At 41.2% G+C, this 14,657-nt stretch overlaps 1 protein-coding gene across 1 annotated transcript in view; it reads left to right on the top strand.

Annotated features, from left to right (window-relative positions):
* Positions 1-14,657, top strand: part of MCOLN2 (mucolipin TRP cation channel 2) — a 416,948-nt gene that overhangs the window by 288,304 nt on the left and 113,987 nt on the right. The window contains exon 10 of the mRNA XM_086954049.1: positions 7,502-7,603. Within this exon, the coding sequence (XP_086810175.1) occupies positions 7,502-7,603 (102 nt within the window). The remainder of the gene's footprint in view (positions 1-7,501; positions 7,604-14,657) is intronic.

Raw genomic sequence — 14,657 nt, 5'->3', positions numbered from 1 at the left:
GTCTCTTGACTGGATGTCCAAGGCCACGTACGTTCCACGTTACAAACTTACACATGAAGGAGCGATGGGAGTGTTATACAGTAAAAGTTGATACACATCCGGGATATATCTAAAAAGGAAATTACACCACATATGAGAAGCCAAAAGGAAATATATTGCATAGAAACAAACACAACTGATAAACACATGGACCATATTTAACCTCTGCAAAAAAAAAAAAAAAAATGAACATAAACAAGGGGAAAAACAAGAAAGAAAAAGGAAGCAGAAACAGATCAGAGAAGATAGTTCAAGGAACAAAGTCTGGATCTATGAAAAAGTGACAAGGACAAATGCATGGGATGCAACAGCGCGAACAAGAGATGAAGCGACAGGGAGAAAGATAAAAGTGATAGAGTAAGAAACAGCCATAATGAGTAAGATAAACCAACAAGGCAACAAGATTGCTAGATTATAAGAAGAACCAGCAGCAGAACTTGGAGAAATACTTTGTAGGAATGATCTCAACTTAATGGGATCATCAAACGAACGTGTGAAGCCATCATGAGTAATTTTGCATAAGCAAGGATGACAGATACCATATCTAATGATCAATTGCCTCATTTGAGGACGTAGAGCCAAGAATTCTTTCCTTCTAGCATTAGTAGCATTCGAGAAGTCTTGAGATATGAAGATGTTGTGCCCCGACTATTTGAGGTGGCGTTTTGTTTTGGCTGCTGATAGGACTCAAATTAAGTCAGTAAATTCCACAAATAACATAATGATTCCTCTAGGCTTGGAAGCATGAAGTTGGGCTCAAAAAAGTTCTGGTACATTTTTTTTGAGGAAGAGAAGCATATCTGGACCTTCGAGATTTTCTGGCAGACCATAAAGACGTAGATTGTGTCTATTCCGATTTTCGAGGTCCTCCGTGTGTAGTTTTAGTCGGTGAATTTCCTGCTCCAAAATTGGAATTTTAGTAGACGCCATGAAGATCACTGATGCGTTGCTCCATGTCTAACACTTAAGCTTCCATACTAATCTACTTGTCCCCTATTTTTTTAAGCTTCTCATTAGTCGAGGACATAAAAGACTTAAGGGCTCTCACTTCATCCAGAATAATACCAAGTACAGGATTCTGAGAGAATAAAATGCGTGAAGAAGGATAATTTTTGGCGCTCCTAGGTTTGGTACCAGAAGATGATGCTTTGACAGAGATTGGAGCTGCATTCGCCATCTTGAAACGATGAGGTGAATGAGACGCAGTTTTAAGTGATGATTTCAATCTGTCCATATGCCTAGTTGAATCAATAAAGAACAAGGCTCCATAAAATACTATGCCAAAAAAAGAACATCACCCTCCATCAGCATTGTGGTAGGTGCTATCTGGCGATACAGGAAAGGCAAATATTAAGACAAAAGCCAGGAAGCAGGAGGCTAGGAGAGGTGACTAACATGCATAGAAAAAAATACATTAAGCTGTATGAAGTGCAGCAACTGACCAAACTATTTCTACTCATTAAAGTGGCAAAGGATGAGAGAAAAAAACAAAAAGATGCGAGCAAGTACAGAGAGGGGAAAAAAAACTGCTTAAATTGAGATAAGCTGACCGCAAGGGCTCATCATGTACTCTGAGAGCGGAAATATTATAAGGTAATTGCAGTTAGTAGAGCTCTTGTTGAAAGAAAGCAGGGCAGTTTCTCAAAAATGAATTATAAAAAAAAGCACACACAAAAAGAGAAAAGCGATGTAGAGTTAATTCATTAAAAACAATGGTTTACCTGGAGCTGTGTGAGTCAGGGGGACTGCACAAAATGGCGGCAGCTGCTCACATCTCTGAGGAGAATAGTATCATTGCTGCCACAAGCTTGCCAAAAGTTTTAAAGGGGTCAGCGCAGTTGTAATCACTGCTCCCACCTTTCAGTTGCAGGGATCCATGGTCGTGGTTGCCGACAAAGGTCAAATGCGGGCTGAAATTTCCATCGGAGCTCCGCGGTCAGGCGGAGCTCACAGATAAGCCACGTGAGACCACGCCCCCCAGCACATTCATCTTTATACAAACCTTTTTTGGTAAAACAGGGTTTTCTTTGGACTCAAGATGACGTTGATATGGAGCTAGATTGATGATTGTAGAAAGATTCTTGGAAATGTCTGCACCTTTAATCTCACTTTTGGCCAGCCAGGTGTGAAAACACCACTCCAGATTCCTTTCAGTGAATACTCTAAATTCCTCATGCCAAGTAGATAGACGTAGCACAGAATGTATAGTCTGTAATATCAATTTCTTTTGTATAACAAAAATTATTTGTAGTGAATGCCCTTTTTCAGGTCCAGAGTAGGTGAATATTTTAGCTTTTCTGGTCAGGACCTTTTGTACACCACATCATCCCTTATCTTTAGTGTTGTTCCAAGAATTGGTTTGTAATGTATCGAGTTTTATGTGTCTTCAAGTTGAAAGTAGCCCTAAGCCAAATTGATGGAATGTTCCCTCTGACCTCCTTCATCTAAACTCAGTTGAAAGACAGTGAAGAGATCAATTTGTGAATTGAAAAGAGAGTGAGACCCCTATTGCTAATGATAGGGGGTGTAATATATTGCCCTTTATTCACAACAGTTGGCAAAGGTTTGTTTTTGGACTACATAAAGCTCAGTGGACCACTTTGAGAAGATCCAAATGGGGTTTGAAACATTTTGGAGTTGTCATGCTAAATAGTGGTTTGTCTCACTTCCTTTATGATTGTAAAAACACAAGATCTCTATGGATGGTACTATATCCTCTGTTAAAAGAATCAGTGATATTGATTTAACCCTGAACTAATGCATTCATTTGCTTAAACGTGCAGGGTGTCACCTCTGTGGATGTTCTACACTCTGAACTTTGACTATTTGCATATTTCATATTTCTCAAGATATGCATCAGAATTGTTCTTGTGTATTGGAAACCTAGGCTTGAAATATAATTACACCTATGGTGTGCTAAGGTACTTCTAAACACTAAAATGGCATTTCTTTATTTAATAATTTAATCTAATGTATGCTTACCTTTAAATTTTTGCAAGTGGTTTCAGTGAGAAAAATACTTTAATGCATTTACATTAAATAATTGGCCTTACAGGAAAATAATTTCAACAAACCAGTATAGTTGGAGCAAAACAATAGGATATGTATCAGTGGCACACAAGTGGCATTTAATCTTCATCCTAGTCATGCAAAAAAAGAATAAACTATGATCAAGTAATATAACTAATCCCCCACCTGGATACCAAACCAATCAAAACCTGATCTCATCCATTAGCTGTTCTATCCATTATTAGGGGGAAGTGCATGTGCGTGTGTATTGAAGTCCAGATACAGACCTAGTAGATCTGTCAGTGCTCGAACCTCTGCCCAAGGGTGTGATGAGCGCTAGATCTGTGTGTCCAACTCCGCCTTGCCACCGTATTGCATCAAGGATCTGAGCCTTGTGCTTGAAAGCCTTCCAATAGCCTATCCCATTCCATAGAGATAGTAGTTTTTCGCAGACCCATGTATTCCTTCTGCCTGAGGGCTTCACTCTGCAAGACCCCAATGATGGACCTCCTCCTGCCAGTCCTTCACTCTTGGGGTTCCTGGGGACTTTCAGAATTTAGTAAGCAAGTGTTTCACTAGTGGCTACGCCGGATTTGTGACTCCCACCTTGGAACAGGTCTCATGGGCAGTCCAAGTAAACACTGTTATCCCAACTAGCATGCCCCGTGACCTCACTTCATGCTCCGGCTATTCCCACCCAGTAGCTTGAAAGTTGCGGACAATCTCACAGCATATGAATTAGGTCTGCTCCGTGCTCACAGTAACAGGTACACACCAAGGACTCCGCAGGGTACATGTGGTTAGTTTTGTTCGACGTTAAGTATGCTCTGTGTATTATGGCAAATTGGATTAACTTAAATCTCGAGTTGCAAGATATTTTTAACATGCACACCCATTCCTTTTCTGTGAGTCCCCGAGCCAGATCAGTCTCCCACCCACATTTCAAGGAAGTGAGTGGTGCCATAAGGTGTTCCTGAAATCCATTGTACAACCAGTGCACTAACTGTCGACCGTGCCCCATTGTGTGAAGTGCCTGGAGGAGTTCATGGGGGTGTGGGCTCCAGTCTGTCCGTTAGCCAGTATTTACGCACACATCAAAGGATGCTGGCATGAGTGAGGAATAGGGAGTCTGGGAGACTGAGTGTATATAAAATTCTCGTGAGTCATTGGGGAGCCATCCCCAAATAGGTCTCTCCTTACTCCCAGAGAACCGGTCTACTTATTTTCAGGGTGCCCGAAGCAGTAAGGAGGTCTCACAGGGGAATATTAGGTGCACAAAGCACCTGGATGGATGTACATTTTGTCGCTAGTCTCCAGTATGTCTATGCAATACACAATAGTAATGTATGTAGGGGCAGCGCTGGGGCATCAGGACATAGCAGTCTGTGTAACTGCCCACGCTCTAGCTGAGCCTTAGTATGGTCGGTTTCGGACAAACTATAACCAGTTAGCCAACTTGCCCACCACTGTAGTTGCCCGGCTATACAAATAGACTTTGAAATATGGGATACCTATTCCATCTTTATCTGTCTACAGTTGAAATTTATCTAGACTGACTCTGTGGCGCCCTTGCCCCATAACAGGTCAATCAGTATAGTATTCAATAGTTTAAACACCCAGGCCGGTACTACAATTGGTGAGTTCAAAAAGTGATACAACAAGCGTGCAGCATCACCATCTTCGCAAGGGCCAGCCCTCCGGCTTCAGAAAGAGGTAATGCAACTCGGAAGGCTACCTGTGATTTCAGTGATGCAATCATATGTGTAAATGTAAATGTATTTGAGCTTATATAGCGCACAGCTACCCACAAAGGGTTTCCCGGCGCTTGCTTAGGGAACCCGTCCTGGTATTCCCCTGTGAGATAACCCCGGCAGGGTATCCACAAGGTGAAAGCCAGGCATCCCGCCGCGAGGGGCCGTTGTGGAGATTAAGCAAGCTATTGCCCAGAGTCGCAGAGTGTGAACCCGTGAGTCGAGAAGGCACCGGAGCGAGAATTATCGAGTCCGTGGAATTTTTGAGCCCAAGACCCGCCGAGGCGGGGAATTGAACCCTGGTCCAGGGCCGATCTCAGCTTCCGGGTCTGCCGCCTCTAACCCCTGAGCCACACTTCACCATATGTGTGAGATTACCTTCAAATAAATCCGGGCCGTCCCTGTGAATTTGAACTCAAAGATATCGAAGGGTGCAAGGGGCCACTGGTATAGTTGAGCCACTGAACTGGAGTGTGGGCTCCGTATACGTGCCAGTGTAGACAGCAATTGGGCCATCTCTACCGGTCCCTCCCAAATATCCTTAATGTAAAAGATCATATTGTTCCCATAGAGCAATATAGTATGCACTACATTGCCTGCCGGGATCCTTTGGTGATCTGTCTCTCATCAAATCCTTAGAAGTCGAGGTTCAATTGCCAATATGAAAAATAAGGGGTAAAGGGAACAACCCTGCCTCTTTCCCGTCATATCGGGTAGGCATCCGATATGTATGGGCCTGTTCTAGCTCTAGCCGTGGGAGCAGTATAACGCAGTTTAACCCATTTATTAAAGACCAGTGGTATCTCAAATCGTGCCAAGACTGCTAGCATGAAATTCCAGCTCGGGGAAACGAAAACTGGCTGAATATCCAATGATAGGCATATGGGTAAAGGTTCTGGCTTGCATCCATTATCTTAAACAATTGCCGAATATTCAAGGTTGTGTCTTGGTGAGGAAGAAACCCACACTGGTCCATATTTATCAGTTGTGGGAGCAATTGAGGAACCAGGATCAGAATTTTATATTCAGTGTTTAGTATCAACAGCAGGCGATATGAGGATAATTCCAGTGGGGCTACTCTGGTTTCAGCAAGGATGTCACTATTACATCTCTAGAGGGGAGAAAGCCAGTGAAAAGGGATAGAGTTTTCCTAGATGTGGGACTAGTTTAGTGACATACGTAGAATAAAACCCCACAGGGAGTCCATCGGACCCCAGCATGTTATTGCGTGCCAGCTCTTTCAGAGCCACCTTGATTTTGTTTACCGTGATATCAATAGAGAGATCCTCTTTGTCAACTACCTGCACCTTCTGGAGTCATGCCCGCTGGAGGAACCCAGTCTGCTCTGCTGGGTTAGGAGTAGGTTGAGCGGAGTATAACTCTGTGTACTAGTCACAGAATTTTGTGTTGATCCCAAGTTGTTACCTCTGTGCCCAAGGCTGGAGTATCAATCACTAGGATCGGCATGGGGGAGAGGTCCAGATTAATCGGGCATGCTAGTAGTGTATCCAATGTATCCACTTCAATGTGCATCCTTCTGTATACATCCTATGGTCCGCCACTTGGAGATGTTCTAGTAATTCTGCATTCTGGACCTTGGCTACCTGGAACAGGGGTGGGCATATGGGCATTATTAATCACTGCTCTCTCACAGAGGCCTAGGGCGTCCTGTACGCACCTAAGTTCTGAGAGAATACCTTTCTAGCCCCCTCCATTGTGTTAAGCTTCGCCCAGGATCACCATCTTGAATGCCTCTCACTCGAACATAGGTGAGGAGGCAGTGGCAGGGCTCTCAGCGAAGTATGTGTTACTCGCGGTTGCCAGGTTTTCCCAGAACACTTCATCTTTTAAAAGACTAGGTTGAGGCCTCCATATGAGGGTTGGAGGTGGTACACAGCCCCATAACAGCACAATCTCTAGGGGATTATGATCTGATATAGTCTTATCCACGTAGGTGGCATGTGTAACACTCGCCTGAAGATGTGCTGGGCATAAGAATTGGCCCAATCCTGAATGCAGTGCATGTGGATGCAAGTAAAATTAATACTCCCTCATGCCCTCATTGCGGACGCACCATACATTGATCAGCCTCCAGCCGTCCACCCATTGTTTTAGCATGCAGGTTTGTCGCCCGGCAGTGGTGGGTGTGATCTATCCAGAGTGACATGTAGTACAGCATTGAAATCCCCTCCCAGAACCCAAGGGCAAGGGGCCCCAGTCAGTTAATACGGATGGCAAGTGTGCTTAAAAGACATCCTGATCTGTGTTAGCTGCATAAATACACCCTAGCACGATTGCTTCTCCACCTAGAGTGCCCCTCAATTGCACCTAGCAACCCTGTGTGTCTATCCTGGAGTCTTGGACCCCAAATGTTATTCCCGAACTGATCCAGATCACTGTCTCCCGTGAGTAGGCCGAATAGGATTTGTGAAATAGTTGCCCTTGCCATACTGAGACAGCTCCTAAAGCCTTCTTACGCACTTTTCCGATCTCCTCAGACATCTCTCTTTAGTGAGGTTGGATTCCATATAATGTCATGCTTTATTACATATGAATTCACAGTTGACAATGATGATGACCTTGGTTAAATGTGTATGTATTTTATGCATGTATCTTTCTGTATACTCTATATTTGAAATAATTAATTTCGAAATAAAATAAAAATGTAGTCAAATGAGCTGGTATGTTTTTTTTCCTTACAGAACCTAGCAAGTTATGATGTTTGCAGTCTTCTCCTTGGAACATCCACATTGCTCGTTTGGGTGGGAGTCATCCGATATTTAGGATACTTTCAGAAATATAACGTAAGCTTTTTACTTCTGTGGAATGAACGTTACAGAAATCAAAAGTAGCTTGTACCACGGGTAAAATGATTTGAGGGATTATTTGTAGCAAGGTGTCAAAATGGAGTTGTGTGTGAGATTATGCTTTCAGTATCAAAGTTCTTTTACTAATGGATATTCATTGACAATTTATCGATTACCCGTTTACGTTATCTTGCATCAGTAGTGTTGTAATAATAATATCTGAAAGAACGTAGAATAAATCTGTGCACAGTGTTATGTCAGCATTTGCAACAACAGGGTGAGGGATAGAGTAAACATACAGTGCTAGGTTTTGATTCAGAAATTGTATAAATACATTGTATTTGTTATAATCTAAGAAAAGGATGCCTACGTGTACCAACCTTTAAAGCCTGCATTATTTTAAAAAAATGTGTAAAATATAATTGAATGAAATAACTTCAAAACAGACTCTGGAGACTAGAAAATGTTTTATATTGTAAGAGCAAAGTTGAAAAAAATCAGTCTAAAATCTCTTAATACACTCAGTAGTTATAATGCTGTGAATGTTGTGCACGCCTGCTTTTGAGTTACAGGTGACCCTTAACTTCTTTTTAAAACATTTTTTTTATCTTAATTGTGCTACTCCCTTTTTGCTGATCTGCAATCGGCCATGTTGAGACAGTTTGCCACCTTCTCTCACCTGTGCAGCAGTTGCACAGGCAGAGTGGCCCACTTCTTCTTTTGAGGACTGTTACATCATCCCACTCATACCTCCTATCTTGGCCATTTACAATCTACCAGGGACTATCAAATCATATTTGCAGACCTTCATGCCATCCTAAATTGTCTTATATTTGAAACCTTCATCCAAACATTCACAAAAGATTACTCTGTTTTCTGAATGTTTCTGATCACTTTATGCAAAACTCACTACACCACCAACTCCACCTATACACACATGAAGCAACTCAGTGGACTTGTCTCATCACATTTAAAAAGCATACCTCAATATCTAACCTCTATTTGCCAACCTCCTCTTTATTGCGTCATCCTACACAAATTCAAATTTCAAAATCTTTATTCAGATTTATTACAAAGTACATAAAATACTTAAAAGAATAAAAGCATTTACAATACACTCTTTACATTACCTTTTTAAACAAAAGTGGGGTCAGCAACTTTATATGACATACTCCATTGTGTAAAACAAACACGGGGGTTGTATAACTTTAAAATTCTCATTATTAGAGTCAGTAACATTATGTAAACGAGCACTCGATATAAAACAAAAGCTATATTTATAAATATAAGATTTCATAAGATCTAAAAGGAGCCGACAGCATTTGTGAATGGGCACTCGCAGATGTAAAGTCAACAGCATTTTGGAAAAAAACACATCATTTTAGGGCAAAGCTATAATTGTAGATAAGATTTCATAAAAAGCTCGTAGGACAAGCGAACAACGTTTTGTAAACAGACACTCAGGATTATACAACCGCTCTGGCCAGTGTATAAAAGACATAATATGTTCTTACAAAAATCTTGTGTGTGGCTCATTTGTTTTACATGAGGCTTGCTGTTTATTAATGAATGTGACAGGCGAAGAAAAATGATGAGTTAACATTTACTATAAGGACTCCATGTCATAGGCATATTTGATAAATCCCTTTCAATGCTCTCTCTCATAATTGTCTTTCCATATGGTTTAGGGAATTCCCTCTCTTGATTGCAGATTTAACATATGTCAGTATTATATAGCATGTACAAATATTTTACAATTTACATATGAAACGAGAAGCATCCTAATAATAAAGCTTCTGGTCTAAAAACGGGATACAAAACTCGTTTTCTAATTTCGTTATAAAAACTGAAGAACATTATGAAGTGGAATGTTGATTTGATAGTTCTCCTATCGCAGGGTTATTTGTGGTAGTTTTCTGTACATACTTCTGATTTAGGAAAATTCACCACATAATGCAACAAACCTAACCGCTTTCTTGTTAGATAGAATCTATTGTGCTCGTTTTTATGGCAATGAGATAGCCCTGTGTTCCCAGTTGTACAGGTCTTAAACAGTGTCTAGTTACAGATGGCTTATTCTTCTCTTTATGGGCTCTAGAAGACTCTCTATTACCATTAAAGATTAGTTTCAGATCCTTTTTGGTATATTGCAAGACACTTCTTGGAGTCTTCATACTGACATTAACTTCAATTTCTAGTAGGACTATTTTAGTATGCTAGCCAGGGGATTTTACCCCAGTGCTCTAATTTAAAGCAATCTTCTATTATATCCTTTGAAACTTGTGTGCCTTCTTTGCTCCAGATACTGTATCAACAAAGTCACAGTGCATAGCTGCATCATGTCTACTACACACAGAACATTAAGTTCTCTGTGTGTAACATATGTTGAGGTAGATTTGGAAAACTGCAAGCAATCTACGTAGTAAAGAGTTCTTCTGTGATTGTAATAGTGTGGTGTTTGAAATACCCCAAATTGCTACCTCATATGTGATCGCTGGTAAGTGTTTACTCCTATAAAGTTCTAGATTTCTCTAACCGGTTCAGTGATTATCTTTATTTATGAATCTGAATAGGATATCTGATGTCCTTACAAACTTTTATTTCGCTGTTATAATTTGTGAGTCCCAGTTTCCTCCTGATGAAAATGAAATGCCCAAATAATTGAAGTTCTGTGTTTTAGCTAGTTGTTGGCCCTTTGCATATTGGGCTCTTGTCTTAACCTTCCCTGTTCCACAGTTCATAATAAATGATTTCATAAGATTTAATCTTGGTCTCTCTCCTCCATGAAGTTGACAAAGTTGTAAAGTTGGTAGAGGTAATATATATTTCTTTGTATTGTTCTACTGATTCCAAATTATATTTAATCAATAGGTTGGTCAGACTTTCTCCATACATGTCATGAAGGAAGTGTGCCGGTCTATTCCCCTGACCATCCCTGTAATCACAGAAAGAGCCAGGTGCATGTAAACAGCTACTTATGTTAAAATCACCTCCCCAGATATAAACAGTCAGCCTCTTTGCTAGTAGCAAATTTTACCAATTTCTTCTCTAGGTCCAGACAACTGCATGTCTTGCATTGTCATTGACATTATTATAAATATTAGCCAGTGCAATGTTAATTTTTCAATCATTATGGTGATGGACTAACTGGGAATATGGTAATTCAATATCTTTTAAAAATTACTTTTACATGTGTTTGTGTTGAAATAAGTACCGTCAGTCCTTCCTTTACCTGTCCTTTAGTTGAAGGAGTTTCTGGAGTAGCTAAGGTAATAAAACCATCTATATCAAAGCCTTCCACCTGCCAAGTTTATTGTAATCATATCACCTGTGCTGAATTTATCAAGCTTACCCAATCTACGTTTGATCATTTATTTTTCATTCCAGCCACATTCCATGACTTAATGGGCAAAGTATTACCAGGATCATTTGTTTTCTCTCGCTGTTTGAGTAAGTTTAACGTTTATAGCCACTGGGGAACCTTGAGGATCTTTTGGCCCATTTGTCTGCTCCTGTCAATCCTGGTCATTAAGGGTGGACATGGTGGAAAAATTGGTTAAAGTGGTGTAAAATCTATGTTGAGAACCCTGTAGTTTGAATTTGAATGCTTGGGGTCTATAAAAAAAAAAGCCCAGTGGCACCGCTGTAATCTTCCCAAATGTATTACTTGTATACTACAATGTAGATCTTTTAATGGGGACCTGACAATCGTTGAGTGGCAAAAGTTTACTATGATGCCGTCTCCACATCCTGTTTTTTGCATACCCCACCAAATTCACTCTTCTTACCATGATTATCTCTTGTAACAAGAAACTAGTATTACAAATTTGAGCTGACATCCAGTGGACTACTTTGTTTTTCAGGTCCATCCAGGTTTTAGTAGCAAGTTGTTCTAATTTAGCAATGTTCTTCAAGATAATAACATGTGAGTGGCTTCAGGTAAAAAATTAAAAGTTCCAGGGGTGAGTTCTGTGGCTTGATTGTTGGGCTTGTCCTGTTGATGCACATCTGCACTAAGCGCCAGAGTGAGATGTTGGGGGTGAAAAAAGAAAGCATGTTTTGTTGTCATTGTGGATTGAGTAGGAAGTGTTGCGCTATATTGTGTGAGTTTTCTGATGAGGGAGTTGGGGATTTGTGCATGAGTAAGCTAAGAGATGAGCTCTGTGATGGTGTTTTTGAGTTTGCAATGTGGGGAGCCTTAAACGTGGGTGTGTTTGAGTGCACCAAGTATGGTACCCTTTCTACTGCAATTTAGTGAGCTGCTCAATTAAATGTAGTCAATTTGGATTCACGAATGTGCTCAGAGAATGGAAATATTGCTGGGTGAGAATGTGGATACTGGTGTTATCTATTTGGAGGTGTCTGAGTGATGCATCCATGATGTAGAAAGTTTGAATATGTAATTATGTACTGAAAGGCATACAGTATGATGTGTTTGTGCAGAATGCACAGGATTACGTTTGGGGGTACCATTTGTTCTCAGTACACATCTGAGCGGGAGGCCTATTGTGTTCCACTGTAAAGGTGTTTTTATTCGGCAGTGTAATGTTAGTAATGAGTATTTTGGCAGCTTCTGCTTGTGGGGATGATTGAGTTTTATATATGTAGGTGCATGAATCATCTGAAATCAAACAGTATGTTTTGGTCATGTGGTGAGAGGTTGAACAGATCAGTGGTGGCTCCTCCGCTAAGGTGGAGGAGTGTCGCCCCACTGCTATTTGAGAAGGGCAAGGAAGAAAAATAAAATGGTAATAACAAGCGATTATTACAATTTTATTTTTCTGCGATGGACTGAGCCTGGTTGGGGCTGGGATGAGCTTGGCAGAGTGAGGAGTGTTTTTTGCACTTAAGTGCACATGACTATTTAGCCTCCCCTCCTTGGCCGGCCAAACCGTCATGCGTACTTGGTATGTTCTCCAACACAGCCCTGTAGAGAACATGCCTAGACGCTGCCGGAGCATCCAAACGGAACGCTCAGATCAATCATGGCGCTGCTTCTGCAGTTTCGTGATTGTCTGGGAGAGTCTGCTTTCGGTGGCTGCTTCTAGTGTAGAATAAGGAGGATGGAGGAGAGGTGTGCAGCCGCTGCGGTGAAGAGAAGGTAAGTTTGTTTCATTTTTTTTTATCCATTTCACCAATGCTCTCATACCACCCCTGCTCAGAGGCAGCCACCACTGGAACAGATGTTGGCCTATAGAGGGTGTGCTAAAAAAATAAGCATTTGCAATGCAATATGTCTCGCATTTGCAAGAGTTAGAGCTATTGGCATTGTAAATGACAATGCCTTTTATTTATGTGCTTTGAAAACCTGCAAGTGGTGCACATGCCATTACTCTTACAAGAGAAAAATAAATGTTTGACATGTTCCTACTCACTCAGCCAATCCTTTCTAAGACAAGGTAACCTTCACCTACGTTTCACTCGGACACCATCCACAACAATTAAATGAGAAAAATAATGGATCAAAGCCAAGGGGACATCCTAATGATCCGAGAGGTCAGGGCAAACACTGTAAGGAAATGCAGTGAGCTCAGCTTGCCACCAACGTTGGTTTCAGTATAAAATGTGTACACATTTACAAAATGTAACAATTTGAAGGCATTTGTATTGCTCCTCAAATGATCTAGGGTTGTAATAAACACAAGCATAAGCATAAATGAAAGACTGGTGATTATTTGCTTTAAAAAAATGCACAAAAAAATGCTTCAACTTGGAAAAACGTTTTGCTGCTATAGCCCAGGCCTCAGGCAGTAGGACGTGACCGAACCAAACCATGCTGCCCACATACCCCCGCAGTCAACCTTCACCATCCAGTTTCTCCACGTTATTATATTTTCTGATTCAAAACAATCATCACCATTACAGATCACACCTGTGGTCAAAAATGGGATTTAGAAAGTGTTAAAGGCACGTGTAACTAAGCGTAAGAACACCAGGCTTGTTGCAGGCACATACTTCAGCAGTTAATTATTCAAGCATAATCTAAATTCAAATATATGGCTTTGTTCTGAAGAATTTCAAATGAATTCAACACTCACCATTCCCACTTCTAGCCCCACTTTGTTTTTCTAAAATGTGCCCTCAATATGTGTAGCGGGTGCACATACATGCAAGGCTCAGTTCTCCGCAGTACATCTTTCAATGAAAAATGAACATGAAAACAATTATTCAGGTCTCTAAACAGCAAGAAAGGGTTTATTGCCCCCCCCCCTTCCTTAAAACGGCCTGCCGAGCCTAAAGCAGTCATTTCAATGTACCGGATATCTGGCCAGAAGAATTAGTACACACAATTACACGTGCATCTGCGTCATAAAGAATACAGAGTCTGTTGGTCCAAAGTGTGCAGTCCGCAACCAGGTGTAAAGGTTTCACCAGGAAGAGGGCAGCCGGGACGTACTGGCTGGCAGAATGTCATGCTGCAAGAGATACCCTTGGCGCCCTTGTACTTGGGCAAGGAAACGTAACAACATGCTGTCACAGACTACTGAGATTACACAGATACACAAACATATAATCAAGGGCTCGCCAAGAACGAATCAGACCAGAGCCCTGCTGCAGCCTCCTAGATGTGGTGCCAGCACTACTGGTTATGCTGGTCAAAAGCAAGGACACATCTTTGCCTGCCTGCCTACCTAACGAGCCATTGTCTTGTTCACTGCTGTATATTCCCTGATGAACGCAGTCACTGTGTGGGAGTGTGCACGCTGGCTTTTTTAGCAGCAAGAGGAAAAGCTGGTGCCGAGCAGTTAACGAACTTTACTCTTGTCCAACCCCCCAAACCTCTTTGAGCCTGTTCAAATTTAAAAACAGCTTATATCACCTTGGAGACTGTCCAAGGAACGAGAAAACCTCAGAAAACGACTCAAAGAGGCAAAAAACTGCAATAAAATACAACCTACAAAAAGGGAACAAGTCGGGCGTGGCACGTTTGTGAAAATATCAGGCGCCATTGGTAATAACAAGCAATATATCAACAACTATCACTAACTGTCTGTTTATCGGATTTATGAGACTGTAATGCCAGCTCTCCCTTGATCATCAAGACTCTATG

This window comes from Lissotriton vulgaris, chromosome 1_1, assembly GCF_964263255.1.
Source record: "Lissotriton vulgaris chromosome 1_1, aLisVul1.2, whole genome shotgun sequence".
NCBI lineage: Eukaryota > Metazoa > Chordata > Amphibia > Caudata > Salamandridae > Lissotriton > Lissotriton vulgaris.
The sequence above is the reverse complement of the archived record's forward strand: the minus strand, read 5'-3'. Positions and strand labels throughout refer to the sequence as shown.